The 15854-nt window shown below is 46.5% G+C and overlaps 1 protein-coding gene across 3 annotated transcripts in view; it reads left to right on the top strand.

The window, feature by feature from the left end:
• LOC116952718 (cytohesin-1-like) overlaps positions 1-15854 on the top strand; it is a 56002-nt gene that overhangs the window by 18818 nt on the left and 21330 nt on the right. For 2 of the 3 annotated variants that reach the window (XM_032972341.2, XM_032972324.2), the window contains exons 2-3: positions 14011-14093; positions 15661-15725. In XM_032972341.2, coding sequence (XP_032828232.1) covers positions 14011-14093; positions 15661-15725 — 148 coding nt within the window. Of the gene's footprint in view, positions 1-5098; positions 5442-14010; positions 14094-15660; positions 15726-15854 lie in introns of those variants that run through there. The other variant, XM_032972333.2, reaches the window with a different exon arrangement.

Below are 15854 nucleotides of genomic sequence, written 5' to 3'. Positions count from 1 at the left end.
CCCGTGCGAAGGTTCACTGTGCGTATTTACTCGTGAAATTTCCTTGCTTCGACGTTTTAAATAATACTCTTTGGTTCTATTCGGTAAAGTCACGTAAAAGTATAAAACAACAAAAAAAATCACGACGTTTCGGCCACAACACAAGTGGCCTTCATCAGGTGAAGGGACCAGACTGTCTCGAGGACAGCGCTGGAGTGAACACAGCCAAGCTCTCAGACCGCGACCTTTAAGCTGTGTGCGAGGAAGCAGAGCGCCTTGACAAAGGAATTGGCATAAAAAAATAGCATTTGATTGGCGGACTTTTAAATAATATTGCACCGTCGCAGTGCATCCGGGGTAAATCGCCCAGAATGCACCCCGATCTTATCAGATCTCAGAAGCTGAGCAGATTGGAGCCTGGATATTGTTTGTATGGATGACCCACTACCATGCACGGGACAGGTTGTCATGGGGCTTGATCGGATCCGGGGTGGACATCAAGAGGGGCAGTGCAGCAAAAATCCGTTGTGGTGGTGTACTTCTACGTACCCACATCTCACATCTGGACTCCCCACATTCAACAAATCAACACTGACCAGCTATGGTCCAATAAAGTAATACAGTCCCGTAATAGCAATGCGCTGTGGACAGCACTATTGGAAATAGGGGTTTAATGATGCATCGAGTAATCCGTTTCAAATTTATTCTTAAGCATACAACATGTGTATATAGTCGTAGTTCCTTGATTGATAGTCGACTTCATTGTTTTATATGCTGTATATAATTGTTAAGAGTGATCGTTGCATCCAATGGAGGTGGTACAATTCACCCACAATGGGTACAAAACAATGTGGATTCGTGAATCGAACCGCGACCTCGAATCGCCACTTGGGCGCGAATCGTTCCACCCCTATGAATAAGTAACAATCTCGTAACACAGGGACACAATACAGCAATGTTCTAAATGGGTAACAATGTGGCAAGTGTCCGACTCGCACTCCGAAAGCTTTCAAATTATAATTCGGACTAAGCCCGGTAAAATGAGCACCGCTTTGTTGGGACGTCAACGGATGTTGTCGTATGATGGGCATGTGGAATTTCAACCACTGGCCTAAAGCCGTCAGTGGAGATGAGCACTTCCCATTGCTCACTGGAGCACGTGGACACTTTAACCTTGTTTAAATAATAATGTAGCATAGCACTAACATGCTCTTCGTAGAGGTCTGCTTAAGTGCTCTGTACAGTACATTCGAAATAAGATCGTCTACCAACACTGTCGTTAAGTTCCCATTTCAGTACTTTACCCACCCCCGATTAGCACGGTTGGCTACGTACGGTGTGAAAAGCTAAACGTGCATACATACAATACATACACAAGGGCTACTCACGTGTACTTTGTCACAAGGCAGAGGACGGATACGTACATAATTAAATTGCTTAAACAGTAAAATATCATTTGAATTTATAAGGAGCCTAAATGTGCATCTTGAAGACTGCCTAAATAAAACTTGTTGCTCAGCGCACATAGCTACGGCGTTGCAGTATCATTGCAACATTAAAGCTTGGTAATTGGAAGTCGTACCCAGAATTGTGCAGCGGCGGTATAAGATCCGTGACAGTTCCATATAGTAGCGTGTGTGTGAATGCTAAGGAAGGTGGCGATGATTGGTGATGTTTGGCGCAGCATGCCACGGCTCAGGACTGGCGGGGCAGAGCCCTGCCGTCTGCCACCAGCGCCACCACCACGGAGATGGCAACGCGCTCCATAATCATCATCATCGCATGGTTGGTAAAAAATTAAGTCATAGTGCAATTGTGGCCAAGCAACGCAACCGATGGACCATATAGTAAACCACTAAGTCTGCGCTCCGTCACCGGATCTCGACATTGACATTTAGCTGCCATCATTCGCAAGAATAGAATTCTGCTGCTAGCCGATTCTCCCAGTGGCGAGTTTGGGGTGCGCAGCTACGCAGACCTACAGATGGCTGTCTCGATCTGCGGAAGTGCATCGGAAACGGGCGTGAGTTTTTAAAAGCAAACAATTTTGAAGACGGCAAGCTGCGTGGTGAGAGAGCAGCGTGGGAGAGCGCGGCCCGAGTGAGAAACATCGGTGAAGCATTTGCGTAAATAAGTGAGATGGTGCTGAAAGAAAATAATGGCACTTCAGAAAAAAAAGTGTTCCGTCGGCATTTTTGTGGATTTGGTCACTTTCAGCATGATAACCCGGAACTTCCTCCAGCTACTTGTTGCCACAAACCACAAGTATTCCAAATATCCACTCTAAGCAAAAAGCCTCGTTTTGAGCCTGAACCTCCCAAACAGACATCACGCTGGCAAAGAATGTGTGAAAGCCATCGGCGTTGTCATGGATACCAACTCTAAGGGTCCTCATATCTGTGTCTGTGCAACATCTTCCGGCGTCTGCTACTTCCTCACTCTAGCCCAATGTTCTTCATTGCAAGGCCCGTGGGCCACTGGCAGCCCCTGGTGGCCTTTAGTACGGCCCCCCACAATACGCAAATGTGAAAACACCCCCCCATCATCATCACGCTGCTGTCAAACCCCAATGGTTTCAAATGTGTGGCAGCCCACACACTGATGTCTTATTGGCAAAAGTGCCCCCCCCCTCTGAAAATGAGTGAAGAACACTGCTCCAGCCACAGCTAAGACTTTCATCCATGCCTTCATCACTTTCAAACTCTACTATTTCAGCTCTCTCCTACTGCCTTCTAAAATTCCTCATCTCCAAACTCCATATATTCCAAAATGCTGCCGTCAAATTTCTCACCTGCCCCCCCCCCCTCCTTGAACGAAAGAACATCACCCTGATGCTCCCAATCCAGGGATATCCTGGTGGATTGTAATCGATTCGTTGTCAAATGTGGCATGTGTGTGGGAATCCATACCAAGTTTTTACAACCGTCCAAGTCAGCAGTTCTTCCCACCTCGCATTACAGCTGATGTAAACGGATGTGCTTCCTTGACCCAGTTAATCTCAATTGGCCAACTTACTAACAAGCCTGACATGGAGCTAACTTAACGAGCCAAAAAATGTATTCCAATTAAAGTTGATTACCATGCCTGTCTGAAACCGGAGCTTTCTAGCCTTAATGCAGATGTACAGACACGGCCACTGTACGTATTTCTAAATGTAGGGTGCACGCTTTCTTCAGGGTTTTTGTTGGTCCGTGTCATGTGTGCTTACTGTGCATTCTATTGTGTAGCAAAACCCAACAGGACGCGTATTGTGCACATTTTCTGCCGCATCTCTCAAGAGGAGACGGCGATCATTCCGAGGGGGATAGCCAGGAGTAAAAAGCCTTGCACTTTGGGGTTTTCACGATTGTGCCGCAGCATGGCTCTGGCGGTGCGTTTTCGGGGTCGTTTTCGCGAGTCGTCGTTCTGCGCAATGTCCGACGTTTCGCTCCACATCCTGGGAGCTACCACTTCCCGTGAACATCGCTTAGAACGCGCGGTGCAACCCGAAGAAATGAAATATGAGCGTGCGAGGGCGCCAATGTGGCGGGATGTTAACTACCTTGCCTGGTATGCAGGTAGTCATGGACTCACCCAGTGGTCGCGTAATGGGAATGGAATGTACAGGCCGATTTACAATGAGGAACAATGCTGTCCCGCATCTGTGGAGAATTGAAAACCTGCGTGTTTTCGCGAACAGACTTCCGCAAATGTGGTTACTGGGGAATTTGTAGGTGAGGATTTTCAAAGAACATCAACAGTCCTCTTCAGTCCTTTCCTGGCTTGTAGTCCGCATAACAAATTATATAAACTGAAAGCATGCGTGAAGGCTTCGTTTTAATGTAAATGCGCACGCACTGTATTGCACCTTCTGGCGTTTCATGTTTACACTGCCTCTGTACAGTGGTGTGTGGGTAGATTGAGCATTTGAAACTCGTCATAGCTAACTGGCTATTTCACTTCTCCATTAAAGGGAATGATAGATCAACAATGACCTATCAGTGATTTAAAAAATGTGTTTTTACCGTGTTTTTTTAATACGGCATACAAAGCACCACTTAGAACTAAAACAGTACAGTAAAACAGAAGGTAATTTTGGGTTTGGCGAAGCGTTATTTTTGTGCTTTTCAGGTTGTGTGTATGTCGAATTACTCTCCCACCCTATATAGCCAGCCGTGCCAATCGGAGGTGCCACGGTGGGCGACGAAGGGCAAATTTCACTCCAGCGCTGTCCTACCAGACTGTCTCGTCCCTTCACCTGATGAAGGCCGCTTGTGTTGTGGCCGAAACGTCGTGAGAATATTATTGTGTTATTTTATTTTATCAATTTATTATTTTATTCTCGTTCTACGTGACTTTACTGAAAGAACCAAAAAAGGAGGGCAACAAACTAAACACAAAAAGCAGTTTTAAAGAAATGTGTGTTTTTTTATTTAGTGTTGTTCGAAACGATGTCCGACGAAAGAAGCTCCCAAGCACGTTGGAGAAGGGAAAAAAAAGGCGAATGCCTCACAGCAATGCTTGGTTGACTGAACGTCTACGGTACGGTAGTGCTGCTGACAGAAAGAGACACGTTGTAATCGTGACTGTCCAAAGCAGTGCACGCCTTCTTAATGTTTCACCTAATCATAAGCTGTGTTTCCAGCCCAATGATGCACACGGTTTTTATATATGAGGCACTCCAGATTTGATCCGTGAGATGTTTACACAGCGCATCACCAGCTGCAGGGGGGGAAGGATAAAAAAAAGACCCTGTCAATTGCCACCTCTTCTCCAGTCTGCTCGCCGCAAAGCAGCTTATGAATGGCGTCATCATTTCCATTTAGGTTGGTGTCACAGTTGCTGCGTCCCATCTGCTTTCTGCTTAATTTAGTTGTTTATGACATTGCCGCTATGCATTTGAGAGAGAGAGAACCAACCGCTGGACCTCGCTCGACAGCTTGGAGGGTTTCAGGCTTTCTCATTACAGCAGTTTCACGATTAGCAAGCGAGTGCGCGTGAGCTTCCTTCTGCGTTCGCCGCACTTCCCGGCTAGGAGCTGTCCGACCTCGGCGAGACCGTTGCTGATTTTGAGCGTTCAAGTCAAAATAAACAGCGCACGGAGCGGCGTGTAGCGTTGCGCGTTCGTCAGGTGAGCCGTGTGCCGAGTAAAATTTTTTTTTTAAGAATAAGAAGTAGGGAGCTGTCATCGGGGAAACACCGCTCGGCAGTCTTGCCAGCCAGAGAAGACCTTCGACGGCAGTCGCTTGTGGTTGGGACGGAAAGGATTGTCACTCGGCGGCCAGTAGATTGTTTTCGTCTTCCCCCTCTGCAAAGCTAGCAGAGAGCGTGCCTGCACATTGAACACCCCCCGGGGTGCTTGCGATAGAACCTGCTTCTCACAGCGATGTACAAGAAAGCGGCCAAGACCCCGTCCAGGGCTGTGTCCAGGCTGTGCGAGATGAGCTTTCAGTCGTTCTTGTGTCCAGTGATGGAGGAGAATGGTAAGCACTCGGTCGCATTGTGTAATGGCTGTGTCATTAATTTAAGTAATTGGTGTAGACCAACCCTCTGTTCTATGCTTACGGCATGTTTACTCTGCTGTGCGTGTGTGCGCGAAAATTGTATTGTTTTGGCTGGCGGGGATGTTCTCTGTTCATGTTACATAGAAGTCTGTTGCAATGAGTACCACTTTATGAGAAGTCAAAATTTAGTTGTTCAAATGATAGACCATCCCTTGCCATAGGAATGTGGAATTTCCACGACCGGCTTAGAACACCGCTGCGGGTGAGCAGCAGCCAACATTCGTTTAAACAGAGAGACACTTGGTATCAAACACTTATGTCTTCAATGGTACAGTGGTGTGCTTATACATGGGATAGAAAGCATTTTCATTTAATTGTGGGGTAATGTAATTTTCCTTGAAGTCTTTTGAGTTTTCTTGTTTAACGTTTTGGTGCAAACACTGCCAACAGCAATTGCGAATACATTCTGAAAACTCGGCTAATGCTGTATGTCGTGCTCCGTTCTGGAGCTACATAGAGAAAATTAAAGTTCCCAATCGTCTTGGCGGGAATATCGAAGTAGTACTGTATCTTTTGATTTAAAGCTTTCGTGACTGCAGGGATTCATATTCTTGGTTCTTTCAGTAAAGGCACATAGATGGGAAACAATAAAATAATAAAGAACCAAGAATATAGTAAAGTATCGTGTAATTACGTTCATAAGCTAATACGCTTGTAAAAACTTGGCAATGGAGACCACGTGGGATTTACAGAATCTTGGTACATTCATTTCATTTATTTCGTGCCAAGTTTATCGAATTAGTGTAAATGTGTGGCAGCTGATATGATCAGTAAATTCTGGATCGTTGTACTTCTGTTTGCTGCGTTTATTTATTGCAAGTTCAATACCTAGCTGAATTTAAGAATGGAAAGCTAAATTGTACTTCGGGGTGATGATACGGAATCAAGTATTTTAGATTTGTATACCTTGTATATTTTGGGTTCACATGACCCCTGTTACCAATATAGGGAGGCCACTACATTCATCACAAAATACATATCTAATCGTGCCCCTCTCACTTGTGACTACTCATTTCATCGCAAAACATCTCATCCTTTTAAGATCCAGTGAAGTGAGTTTATTTGTGGCTGAACATAGAGCACTAGATCCTAATGTTAATAAATCCAAATGTTATTGGGTATGTGACTGAAAAGTACCCATAACATTATTGAGTGCATGAAGGTTTACATGAATCCTATTTCAAACAGCACACGCAAATGTGTCTGAGAGCACTGACCATTTGCGCAACTTATGCAAAAACAATGGGCAGTTCCATAAAAAAGTGCATTGTGGTTTTCCGGCCTGCACTGGATTTTTTTTTCTGTTAGGATGGGTATTTTTCACTATTTACAGATTTGAATATTGAATTTTACTGACTAATAATTTTTTCACGTGACTTTCCATCAAAAATGGGGGTTTTTTTTACTGGCAGCAACAATTAATTTACTCAAGCTTGTCCACGTGTATTGTGAAAAATTGGCATTTTTTTGTTAACGAACATGCCCGCTCCATGATAGTCATTGAGAGTGCAGTGTTGTTGCAAACTTATGATTTTCAAGACTTCTGCGGCTTTGTGTGTTTTGTTTTTGTGATCGCCTATGTTTGTTGGCAGCCAGCCTCGCTTGATCGTTTTAGCCGAGTAGTGTTATTAACCTAACTCCCACGACCGCTAAATTGCACTTGTAATTTGTCTTCCAAGAAGACATGTTGCGAGCTCTAGGAACTTTTATTCAGTCCAAAGATATGTAGTCAGTCGTTGCTGCTGCTGTTCCCAGGCACACAATTTGTCTTCCTCTTGGTCAGTTTCTTGATCGATCTTATTGATTTGCGTCATGGGTGGACCAGTGGGATTGGGTGGGGGGGGGGAGCACTGCTACTGCAATGGTTAGCACATTACACGATTAATCCAGAGACGACCTCGGTTCGATTCCCGGCAAATGGCTAGTGACTGATATCATCAGTAGGGAGTGATATCCAAACCAGCCATGTGCCCCGCCGTCCCCTCTGCAGCAACCCACTACTGACCGGCCTGGAGTAATAACCCCTCATTGACCAACACGGCATGGGGGGTGGGGGGTGGGGGCGACCTTCATCCAGCAGTATATTGACAAAAGGGCTTTTTTTCTTCGTCGAAGGCGCCCTCCACTGATCGCAAGTTAATCTTAACCAACTGCAATTCCTGTCGGGGGCAAAATAAAAGGTACATATGAGGTTAACTGTTGGCAAACATGAGGGGAAGGCTGAATTAAATCATAGTCTGCACACTGCGCATCGGACTTCCTCTACCGGTTTTCAGTCACCATGCTGGCGGTACGGTTAATCCAAAAAAAAAAAATCAGGTTCCCCTAGTTTGGCCAGGAATGACGTTGGTTCCCGTAATGAGCTATTGTGCCAGCCGTTCTAGATATGTGTGTGCGCACGCGCGCCGTACTTTTAACTGCAGCTGAAGTCAATCTTTCTGGTGACAATTGTAATGCCCCATTGGAACCTCCTTTGGCAGTAGCAAAATATGACAATTGTTTTTTTTACCCTTTTACCTGGCAACAAAACTGACACTTTTTTTTTACAAGGAGTCATGTTTGCATTGACCACAATACCTGCGGTCGGAATGCAAACAAAAAAACATAACTCTGATAATGTATTGGCATTGTCCTTGAAATTGATTGGTCCACACCCGAGACAGCTTTCCTTAGAGCCTCGTCTCACGTTGGTGTTGGACCAGATGACGCCAAAAGGCGCACAATTCAAAGACAATGCACCATCAGATTACGAGAGCTCGGGGTAAATGGTGTAAATGCTTATCAAATTGTAATGCCGTTCAATACTTTGGTACGGTAACAGTGTTGCGTGTATATATATCACACTTGCTGGGGACGGAGTTCTCGGCCAATGTGTGAAAAGGTTGGATACCTCAACATTTGTGTTATGACAGGTACACCCACGCACTGGGTGTGGAGCGATTAATTGGTCAGGGTTGAGATATGTGGTTGTTGGATATTCGGTTGTTACTGTATTCCCGATGATGTTCGGGCAGAGCCGACCGTAGTAGTCTAGCCGCCCGAACAAAATGCTTCAATGTTAAAAGTTCACATTGATGGCTTGTGGCTAAAGTAGTTTCGGGGATAATTGTCATGGACAAAGAAAATGGAACAAAAGCTAAAAAGTGCCCAAACCAGCATAGAGTCGCATACTTGGAATTGTTCTACACTGAGAGACCAAAAGTGGAACTCCAGATTATATTCGAGAAAGTACACAAGTTTATAAAATGATATTGACTGCAAAGGAAAGAAAAAAAGGGCTTGGGCAGAGCACATCCATGGCTCGAAGGAACGATGGCCATTGGCGAAGACTAATGACAGAGTGGCAGCCAAAGGAAGGAACACGCCCAAGAGGATATCCACCGTGGGGATGGAGCAATTTTTGAAAGCGGACCTTGACGGGGTTGTTGCATCGCGGGACTGTGAGAGATGGCGGGACGGGCTTTAGGAGGCCTTCGCCCAGCAGTGGATGAGATCACTTCCGACCGTGGATGACGCACACTGCAGCCGTCTTGCTTCATTTAATGCCAGGGCTGCGGAATGAGCTGCCGTCGTTGCCATGTGCTACGTTCGCCCGGCCACGGAGCTGGCTGCCTGCCCCGACTACCTCTCAGCGGGCCACAGCTCCAGTCTGCATGACGCGGGCAGGGCTGTGGCAGCCGCACATTCCTTCACGCATGCACGCATCGTACAATTGGATTTTTAAATGCCTGTGGTTAAATGGAGTTGCATTTCATGCATTCCAGTGTGGCTGTCATATCTCATTAGCTTTGGGGGGGAAACCTTGCTCGTTCAGTTCAGTGCTCCAAAGAGGTGTAAACTGGCTTTTTTGGGAGAGCCCTTTGGTGTGTTTGTGTTTGTTTCTTCCCTGTTTAATTATTTCTGGTATCACTGGTCTGTGTATGCTGCCGCATTCCAAGTCTCTTGCGATGTTCGAACGGGGGCCTGAAAGGTAATTAAAATACTGATAAAACATTGGAATGAAAGGAATGCACTCTGAGGTTCTTGGCTGCGGTTGATAATGTCATCTGATTGTGCAATCTTCACCCCGCTCCCTGGACATATTGATAAGCAACCGTGATGATCTTGAATTGGGGGGGGGGGGGGGTTGCGATTTATATCAAGATTATTTTTAAAAAATATACTCTACATCGTGGTGCACTGTAGTTCCTTTCAGTGGCTGCAAGGTTCCCATTAGCAAATTGCTTGCAACAACTTAAAAAATTATCCGATTTCTCCCACGCACCTTTCCATCACTGGGCCATTCGATCACGGTGAGTGTAAGCGTCGATCCATCGTTGTGCCACTCGTGACCTTTAAGTATGGGGGTGGACATAAACCCCCCTGGACTAGCATGGTGAAGTATGGTCAAACAACCCCCTCCCCCATGACTGACATTGTTTGGGGAGATCGTTCGCACGTGCCAATCGGTTTCATCGTGACTAAAATGGAACTGGATTTGATTATTGATTCCATTGCTTTTGGAATGAATCGATTGTGAGACAACATTTTATATATATCGATATTCGATTAACTACGCTGGTATGAATGTGGTCTTAATATTTTTTATAGTCGCTGTAATACGCGAGTTGTCATGCGATTTAAATCACCATTTTATCCCGCAACATTAGCGACGGGGCGGGATGCTTCATCGTGCGATGCGTGAAAACGATGCGACGCGCGGTAAGACAGCAGTGCGAAAGAATTTGAGCCGACACCGCTCGGTCTTGCCCTCCCTCGCACTCCATCGGCTAATGTGCCGTCGTGATAACGGTAATCCTCCATCCACGGGGATTACCAGAACAACGCTCGTCATCGTGCAGTTTAAGCCACAGGAGCCGTGCCGGCGTGATCGTGGCGAGGACCATCTCTGAACTCGTGGTGGTAGTTGGAATGCAATCGGAGGCTCTGGCCGTTTGATCACAACCCCCCGGTGTTCCATCGCCATCTCGGGTGCTGTATCATCCTCCCAGTGAACAGGGATTTTCTACATTGTGCATCTCCTGAATGCGAGTGCCTTGACACAAATGCCGCTGGAACGTTGCGGATCGCTGCTCATGTAGATTACGACTCGCTGGTCAATGTAAGTATTAACTCAATGTGCAGTGAAATTGCACTTTAGTTCACTTACGTGGGTACAGTATTTATATTTCTGTGCCAATTATCCTTTGAACAGTAGTCGCCTGTTTGGAGCCCGACGAAGGGAGGCTGCAGCAAATTTAGATGCATTGTTGTTGCAGCTACCAAAAATATTAATGCCAGTTTGTGTGTGTGTGCGTATATATATACACACTGGCGTTAATATATACATTCTTGGAATGCTTGTGTGTGTATATATATAAATATATGTATAAATATATGTACACCTAGAATTTTACTTGAAATGCATAATTCTGAAAGCAAAATTTGGCCTTTATGGAACCAAAACTGCACACTTTACATTGTATTTATTTTTACTCGCCGAGAGCAAGAGTTCAAATCGGTGGGAAATCGGGCAGGGTAGGGAGCTTGGGTGGAATGAATTGGGGAAGGTTCAGGTTCATATATCGCTCCTCTGATGGTTAGCCTTGGCCAGGAATTTAACTCTGCAAGATTCGTAGCACTGTAAGCTAACCACTGTACCACTGCCTCCCACATATCCCAGCGTACAAATACACAGATCTCCCATGTATCCTACATAAACAGTTGGGGCAAGTGCTGTGAGCAGGCACACACGCGCACACACAAGACTAGGTAAATGTTTCCCACTCGTTATTCGCTGGTATCGAAAAAGGATACTTCTTGGGTTTGAAAACAAGCCGACTCTGCAAGATTTTAAATCCAAAGGCCTTGCAGATCTGCATCACTTTGCACAGAGCGCCTTTTGTGTGGGCTGCGGACACGGTGTGCACAGCAGATTGTGAGCCCCGTGACTGCCTAATGAGCTGTCGCGCGCGCACTCGTTATTTTATTTGCTGAATCCGGAATTATCGCAGATTAACAGGAAACTGTGCTCGCCGTTGTTGGCAGAGCGTTCAATTCTCGATCGGAAGTGTCTTGCATTCAGTTCCAAGTCCGGAGGAAGGTGTGGGTCACCTTGATCAATCATCACTCTGGGGTGAATACAATTTTACTACCTCCTTTGTGGCCAGTCACTCTTTGTACTTAGGTAGACTTGACCTAGCTGTGTGAAAGTGGAATGTCCACCACTGTGTGTAAACATTATCTAAACGTAATTTTCATAATAATTTAGGGCGCTTTGTCAATTCACTGCCCGATTTGTAAATCTTCCCCCACACAGTGTCGGTTGTGTGGGTTGTTTAACCACACTTCAGCACAACTGGTCACGGCGGGTTGCTAATGGTTGCTGTCAAGCAAACCCCCATCATGGACATGTGGTGGAGACGCCTTCATCCAGCAGCGGATTAACAAAGGTCTCTATTTTTAACAACATTTGAACTGGGTTGCTGCGTCACTGCTACGAGTGAAAGAGCGCCGGTGTTTGCATGCCAATTTACCTCCGCGGGCTATGACACAGCGCATTACAGATGCAGAAAGCGGCATCATCACGCGGGAGTGTGTTCCCTCGATGGCAATCCTCGTGAAAGGAGAGGGCCCTTGTGCCAGTAATCAGAATGCCTACTCTCGTGTTGAATTTCTGGTTTTGGACCCGAGCGGCGGCGGCGGCGGCGGCGGCGCCGGCTTCACGGTCCGGTCGTCGGCAACATGACGCTCACGGATTTTGCGAGGTTGCGAATGTTGCCGTGCGTGCGAACCAGCGCTTCTTCGTGGGTGTCGTAGTTCCGTTTGGTGTTCACAAGCAAAAGGGGAGAGCGAAAGGTGGTTCTTGTGTCCCCCCCCCCGGTGAAATGGCACCTTGCGGTCGCTCTGTACCCTCCGCCACACATGGTGCCGTACTGCGCCTGCCACCCGTTGGGGGCATCAACCGCCAAGCGTTCACTTCTGACTGCGTTACACTCGCTGCCTTCGATTCTTTTCTTAATGAATGAGATCAGCATTCACGTGGCATTCAGCTGTCTGTGACGGGTGGCCTTAATGCGCAACCACCGTATGTATGTGCGTTGAACTTCTTTCGTACCGTACGTGGCCAAACCGCGCTTAATTGGAGGTGCGGGGGAAAGCACAACAAACTGAACGCACAGCAGTTCGAAAGGAACTGTTTCCGTGTATTCCACATGAGCGATATCTGTTTTTTTATTTTGTTGTTGCAAATTGCTTTGTCTGCCACCAATTTGGTGTTTTTCTTACCCCAACAATGGTTTGTTTACTCGTCTGTCGATCGATCGTGGCAGAAGGTGCACGGACAAGCAGGTGTGTCGGAAATAAAGCCTGGAAAAAAAAGCGTGCGGTCACGACTGTGACAGACGTCTGGCTTTGCAAACCCTTGGCTAGGGAGGTGGATTGTACGATAGCCGCATCTGTGTACGGAGCGCCTGCGTCTGACAATTTGGCAGGAGGAAGCTCGGCAGCGTTGAGCCTCGAGATTGCTTGCAATGGATGACCCACAGTGCATACACAGGCTTGTCGCATGAGCTACGGAGTGGGCAGGAAAGGGCAGTGCAGCAAAAGCAATTGTTGTACTGTACTTCTATGCTCGCACGTCTGTGCTCCCAGCCTAAGCAAACCCGGACTGACCATTGTGGTGAAGTACAATCAGATTTACATGCACGACATTGGTGGAGGTGCTCATCCAGCAGTGGATAGGCAAGTGGAATTGTACATTTCACATGCAATAAAACGGCAGCTAAAAGGCAATTTCGGGTATTTATAGGATGCCGTTGCTCACTTGCCAGACTTAAGAAGTCTGCAGAACCGTTTCTGTATCATGTCACGCTGACACGGAGTGCAGTGCCCCTGGCTGCAGACGTGTGCCATCGCTAGTCACAAGACGTGCCTTTAGTGCCCTACACAAACTGACACTCACAGATGGAGCAGGTAGTGGTGCAGTGGTTCATGCACTGCACGACAAACTAGGCCACACCTGAGTTCAACTCCTTGCCTCGGATATAACATCGGTGGCAAGCGACATCTCAACCGGTCCTTGGACCCAACCTCTTTTACCGTTAACCAACGTGGTTAAGAATGGTCAAACAACCCATACCTGATAGTGTGGGGGAGGTCTTCATCTAGCAGTGGAGAGACAAAATGGCTGCAAATAAATTAGCACTCTAACACCTTTTTGTCTTCTGGCTCTGCGAACAATTTACAGGGCAATCCATTTATAGATACTCCACTGGTTTGTATTAACTCTCTTACTTAACAGAAGAGTAGTGAAGGATTTAACACGTTTATTGAGTGGTGGGAGACATGTAGAGGGTTTTTGAAATAAAATGTTTTTTTTCCTCGAGTTCTCCCTAATATTTTAGTGTGGTGTCTGTAAATGGATCGCCCTGTGTTGCTATTTGTATCGTTTGTCAACTCCGTCGGCTGATTGTCCACACGTCATTTGTGTCGCCGCCCTCCTCTGTAGTGCCACCTGACCTGACGGAGGAGGAGCAGGAGGAGTTGGCCAGCATTCGCCGACGCAAGCAAGAGCTAGTGGTCGACATTCAGGTGCGGTAATTCGGGGAAATTCCTCCACATGTTCCGTTTTAGGTCGCCCAAAAAAAATCACATTTTGAGGTCCAATCGATATTATAAAGCTCCCAATTGACAATTGAATCCAGTTGCATTTTTTAGTAGAGACTGAACCGATTTGGCACGTGTGCCGACGTGTTCAATCCCGCACGACGCGTTCGAATGTGATTTGTCGAGCAGCATCAATCATCAGACACCAGTGACAGGGCTCATCAGTCAGCGCACAGTACAGACAAAAGAACACACACAGACTTTATATTTTTATATTGTTAAATTTCACAATGTGTGCAACAAACCATATGTTAAATTTTGATTTAAAGCTTTCGTGACTGCAGGGATTCATATTATTGGTTCTTTCGGTAAAGTCACGTAGATGATTGCTTGTGTTGCAGTCGAAACGTCGTGATAATTTTATTGTTTTATATTTTTATTATTTTATTGTTTCCCTTCTACGTGACTTGACCGAAAGAACCAATAATATAAACCATATGTTGTTAAAAAAAAAGAAGTGCATGCAATCATTGCTCACAGAAACAAAAAAATTTACAACCCTGCTTAGTTTTGACATCTGTTAAAGAGGCATATGGTGCTGAGTTTCATTGAAAACATTACAATTCGGAGAAAACGGTTGGCTTCTTTGTTGTTCTTCCATTTAAATATTGGACGGAGCTGCTTCACAACCGCTACTACTTCAACCATCACGGTCGAAATGTTATCGGAGCTGGAATGGGCCTTATCACAGGTTTGCAGTTGTAATCGGATGTTACGTAACCGTTGCAATGGATAGTCAGTTGTAACGGTGAATGTTTCCTTGTTGGTTTTTCCCCCCCAATGTCATTCTTCACAACACTGGTCGGTGAACTGGGATCACTAGGTTGCACAAACTACTGTGCACTGCCATCGCCCACCTTATGAAGAAATGTAACGTGAATTGGCGGAAAAAATGCTATAATCTGACTCAACAAGCATCGTATTATATGGAAGAAGTAAATTAAAGAATGCACGTTTGTAACAATGCGTCAGTTAATCAATTTTAATCGATGCCCGCGCTCGCGACACGTGAATCGAATTATTCGTGCAACACCCATTCTTTTGGTGACCCGGAGTCGAACTCGGACCACTAGGTTGACGGCGCAGTGCGAGAACCACTGGTGCCATTTGCTCCACCCCACCTTCGGCACATACATGGGTAAATTCGGAGTGCTCTCGTGGCTGGAGAGCTCGAGGAGTGGACCGCGGAATAGCACGTCGCACCTCCCCGTTATCCGGAGTCGCGGCCGCATAATGAGTTTGTTGACACCGGGGGGCACACGGCGTGGGTGGCCGCGTCACGGCACATCGGCGGCGGCGGCTCGCAATCTCACGGCTAAGGCGTCATTGGGTCAGCCCCAGTCCGGGTAACATCCTCTCTTCCATCCCCCGCCGCCTCCCAACTCCGGTGCCCGTTCTACCGTGTCGGAGACGTAAAGCGTGAAATGGACGCGTGCTCTCGTGTCGTCGTGCGGCGAAGCTGTTGACGTCGCGTGACGTGCGCCCGTTTCAGAGGCTCAAAGACGAAATCTCGGACGTGATGACCGAGATCGCGAGCCTGGACAATGCCGAGGAGAGGTACCTCTATGCACGCGTCGCTCGCTAACAGACTTCCACGTTCATAGCAGTGGTTGTGTGGTAATGCCGCATGGTCACGATTGTTTTTAATGTCCTCGGGATTATGATGATGGGCATTTTGAGTGATTG

Source organism: Petromyzon marinus, chromosome 3 (assembly GCF_048934315.1).
Source record: "Petromyzon marinus isolate PM22_M1 ecotype Great Lakes invasive population chromosome 3, UKy_Petmar_22M1.pri1.0, whole genome shotgun sequence".
NCBI lineage: Eukaryota > Metazoa > Chordata > Hyperoartia > Petromyzontiformes > Petromyzontidae > Petromyzon > Petromyzon marinus.
This window is presented reverse-complemented; position numbering and strand designations above follow the sequence as displayed.